The sequence below is a fragment of the Populus trichocarpa genome, chromosome 11 (genome assembly GCF_000002775.5).
Source record: "Populus trichocarpa isolate Nisqually-1 chromosome 11, P.trichocarpa_v4.1, whole genome shotgun sequence".
Lineage (NCBI taxonomy): Eukaryota > Viridiplantae > Streptophyta > Magnoliopsida > Malpighiales > Salicaceae > Populus > Populus trichocarpa.
In genome coordinates, this window is record NC_037295.2 from 2,510,205 (window position 1) to 2,514,397 (window position 4,193).

At 31.3% G+C, this 4,193-nt stretch overlaps 1 protein-coding gene across 1 annotated transcript; it reads right to left on the reverse strand.

Moving 5' to 3' along the window:
• Positions 1–872: 872 nt before the first annotated feature.
• On the reverse strand, positions 873–2,036 carry LOC18102942 (cysteine-rich repeat secretory protein 38). The gene is made up of 2 exons (XM_006377205.3): positions 1,251–2,036; positions 873–1,063 (listed from the first exon to the last, which is right to left on the reverse strand). The coding sequence occupies exons 1-2, from the start codon at positions 2,005–2,007 to the stop codon at positions 987–989; spliced, it is 834 nt and encodes a 277-aa protein (XP_006377267.3). The 5' UTR covers positions 2,008–2,036; the 3' UTR covers positions 873–986.
• Positions 2,037–4,193: the final 2,157 nt, after the last annotated feature.

Genomic DNA, 4,193 nt, shown 5'->3' on the forward strand with positions numbered 1-4,193 from the left:
AATGTGTTATATGAAAAGATTTTAAGTCTCTAATAACTAGGTTTAAGTTATTTGATGGTGGGACAAATACATTATTATACTATTACATTAATAAACAGTGAAAATAAATCTACTATAGTATTTTTCAATCCATATTTAGCTTTTGTTAATAATACTATCTTTAAATATTTATTATTTTCTATCAATTAGAAAATACTAGATGTCATTAATTAGACTACGACAAAACATACTTTTGAGATTAATTAGACAACGATACTAGGAGGTTTTTATAACAAAAAAAGGAATCTCTAAAAATATTCAAAGAATTTTTTGATGATTTGTAAAAATTATAAAAAAAAATAAAAGATTATGTTTTAACAATAAACATACATTTTTTGATGTAAGTAACCATTAACAATTTTCTGCAATTTATTAGAAAAACTTCAATGAACCCTCGGAAAAAAGCTTAGAAAAAACATGACTACTTTTGTTATAAATATAAAAAATTCCCATTGTCAAACATAATTTCAATTAATAAACATATATTGTGTTAAGGGTGTAGAAAAATTTAAAAAAATAAATTGTTATGAATGTTTGATAAATGTGTAAAAAATATGTGTGTAAAAGGTTCAATAAATAGTAAATCAATGTTTAAATTAAATATAATCATAAAAATTATATAATGGATGTTTGTACCCTAAAGGGCATAATAAATAATTAAATGCCCCCTAATTGTTTTCTCTCTTTTTCTTAAAAATGAACCAATAAGGTTAAAGAGGCTTAATCTATATCCCTCTTTAATCTAAAACCAAACACAATTTAAAATAATAACAACAACTCACTGACTCACACCCTAAAAGAAATACATATAATGTAACTCCTCCAAAAAAAAATGCAAAGGGAAAGAAATACTATATAATATTTAATGTACAGTTAAATGAATACATATTTCAATACTAACAACATCTCCATTTCTCCATGAACAAAAGAAGGTATTCAATAACATATTAAAGAACTAACAGAAACACAAGCACTGGAAAGGCCACGCCAATTGCAACTCGATGTGATGAGGATCTTGTGGAACCTGCAATTTTGCCAAGCGACAAGTATATTTGAATTCCAATTTACTATCAAATCAGGAATTGGACCAACAATTTCAAAAAAAAATATAAATAAAAAACTCTGGAATTTTTTTTTAAATAAAGAAATATCAAATTTCAAACAAACAAAGAGACACAGAGAGCAACAATTGAATAATTCACAAAACTCACCTCCCTTTGCTGCAGGTGTTGAATAGTTGAAGTAGAACTGGTAGTCATAGTACCACATTCTACAACTAGATCCAGAAATATCCCAACTTCTCATATAATTTCCAATAATATTTAAAGATGTCACCAATTGGAACAAGCACTTGCCACAGTTACTCTTGCTGAGATCTCTAGTGCATTGAGCCATGCCATACCTCTTCCCACTCTGTCCAACATCCAATACTGCGGTATAGAACATCGAAGGCTGGTTAGGAGTTTTAGAAGCAAGCGTTTTTGTGAAGTTAAGTCCTTCAGAAACCACTTCTGCATCTTCAAAATTGGTGTCATTGTAAATTGCCATTATTCCTGATTGATCCCATTCACCGAAAAAGCTCCGGTCTGAATACCTTACGAGACACCACTGAAACCAAAGCGTAACACCTTTACTGTTTGAGCAGCCTTGTAGCACGGTAACATTCTTGATGCAGGCTGCACAGTCTGTGGCAGAAATATCACCTCTGCATTGTGTAAGGCCATAAATCTTGTTAGCACCTTTACCTGCTGCGGTCATGTAGAAGCCATTTTGGATAGGCGCATTAGCAACAAGTGAATTCAGCAGATCGCTCAGATTGGCTTGGTATTCAACTTCAGTACATTGCGAACCGAGATCGGACTTACTGTAAGCATGGCAAGGGCTAGATAACAGCAAAAAAGTTGAAAATAAAATGAATATTAACAATTCCATACTTTGAGTCCAAGGGAAACGAAGGGCAGAGGTCATGAATGGGATATGTTCTCTTTATGTTCATATCTTTATGTTCATATCATAATCAAAACTATCAGATCGTTGCATTTGTGGGGAATGTAATCATGCCGTGTTGAATTTGTTTAGCACTACGTACAAAATTGAAGTCAATGAAACCTAGTTGTACTTGTTCATATCGTAAATGCATTATTATATATTTGTTTAGCTCTACAAAATTGAAGTCAATGAAACCTAGTTGTACTTGTTCATAACATATTTGCTTGGCAATAGAAAATGGATGTGGATGAAATCATTTGCTTAAATTAAGCTCCATATGAATATGCTTAGCAATATAAAAATTGAAGTCAAACAAAAGAAAAGCTAATAGAAATGGAGAAAGAGATTCGAGATCTTTTTTGAGAAATAGATTCAAGCCTAATTAATCCATCTGGTTCTAGTCCCATTTTGTGTGTTGAATATATTTAAAGAAAAGCTAATCACCTAAGATGAATAGATTTGGAATTGTGTCGTAACATCATCTTTAGAACCTAGGTAGGTGTGAAATTAGGGGTTTTAATTTATTTCATTTATTTTGATGTAACTAACCTCTTTTGAGACTTGTAGAGTCTTCAAACAAACCCAACCCAAAAATATCAATTTTCCTAAACATGTATGCAAATGTATATGGATCCCAACGAAGGAGGGTTTCTAATAACCTGCAAAACAAGGGTAAAAATTAGATGGGTCCAAGCTCCGAAAAGGATAATGCATAAAAAAAGCCTCCAACCTTATTACAAAATAATAACTCATCAATTCATCAGGACCTCCGATCCAGTATAATCCACAAATTTAACTAAAGTCATAGGCATAAATGGTCAAAATTAATGTAATGCATCTAACCATAAGTTATAGGTAAGTTATAGGGGTGAATATTTTTTGTTTGGTTCAGTTTTTATCTATAAAAATAATCACACTTAAATTTTATAAAATATAAAAAATAAAACCGAAACCGGTTCCAACCGACCAGTTTTGGTTTAGTTTGGTTATTTTATATTAAAATCCAAAACTCAACCCACTAGTTTCGGTTCTGTTTCGGTTTGATTTGGTTATTTTATATTAAAAACCGAAAACTATATTGTTTTTGTTTTTTTGTTTTTTTGGACTTTCTAATGGATTTTATGATGGATTTGGTTTCAGTTTAGTTATTTTATATTTTTTTAACTAAACCAGTTTGGTTGAGATTTTTTTGTTTCAGAGTTATGAAACAGAACCGAATATTTTTTTAAATATTCTAATCAGTTTAATTAATTTTTTAATTTTTTTAATGACCCTGCTGGGTTATAAACATAACTTCAGTCTGACTATAGCTACTACTGTTGATTTTTCCCATTCACCAAAAAATTAAGCTCAAGTTTGAGTATTGTAGCCAACACCAACTGAACCGCATCCTAGGGACCTCACTATCTGAACAATAACTCTCACGAGCCATGGTGGCGTTCTTGATGCAGGGTGCACAGTCTGTGGCAGAAATATCACCTCAACATTGTGTAAGACGATAAATCTTGTTAGCACCTTTTCCAACGGTTGTCTTGTAGAAGCCATTTTGGGTAGGCCCATTTGTAGCAATTAGGGAATTCAGTAAATTGATGAGATTCGCATGGTATTCGCTGTCCATGGTAGAATTATCTGACACTGAACATAGAGAACCAAAATCCAAAATACTCAGCATGACAAGGGCTCGATAACAACCGAAGAGTTGGTAATTTAACTAACAATATTACTGCTTTCAAATTGGATTTCTTCATCCCTTCTGAAATCTAAGAAGCAGGGAAGGTGGAGAGATTGTGAAATGTGCTATGTTCTCTAGTAGCATATTTTGCATTTTTTTTATATAAAAAAAACAGATAAGGTCAACTATTTATGCTTTGATGTAACAATAGTGCTTGTGAAAGTGGGATAAACTTGTCCATAATTACAAAATTGAAGTCAACTCATGAACTTAATTGCACCCAGTCATATCCCAAGATCACGTATATGCTTAATTAGCAATATAAAAATTGGAGTTGTTTTTTTAATAATATTTGAATGTTCTGAGGATAATTAATGCATGATTCCTCGTGGTTTTCAAACACTATAATCAATCAAACCATGATTAATTTTTTTAATATATCGTGTAACTACTTGCAGCTAACAAGAATTTTATTGATTTGACCAAATTGATA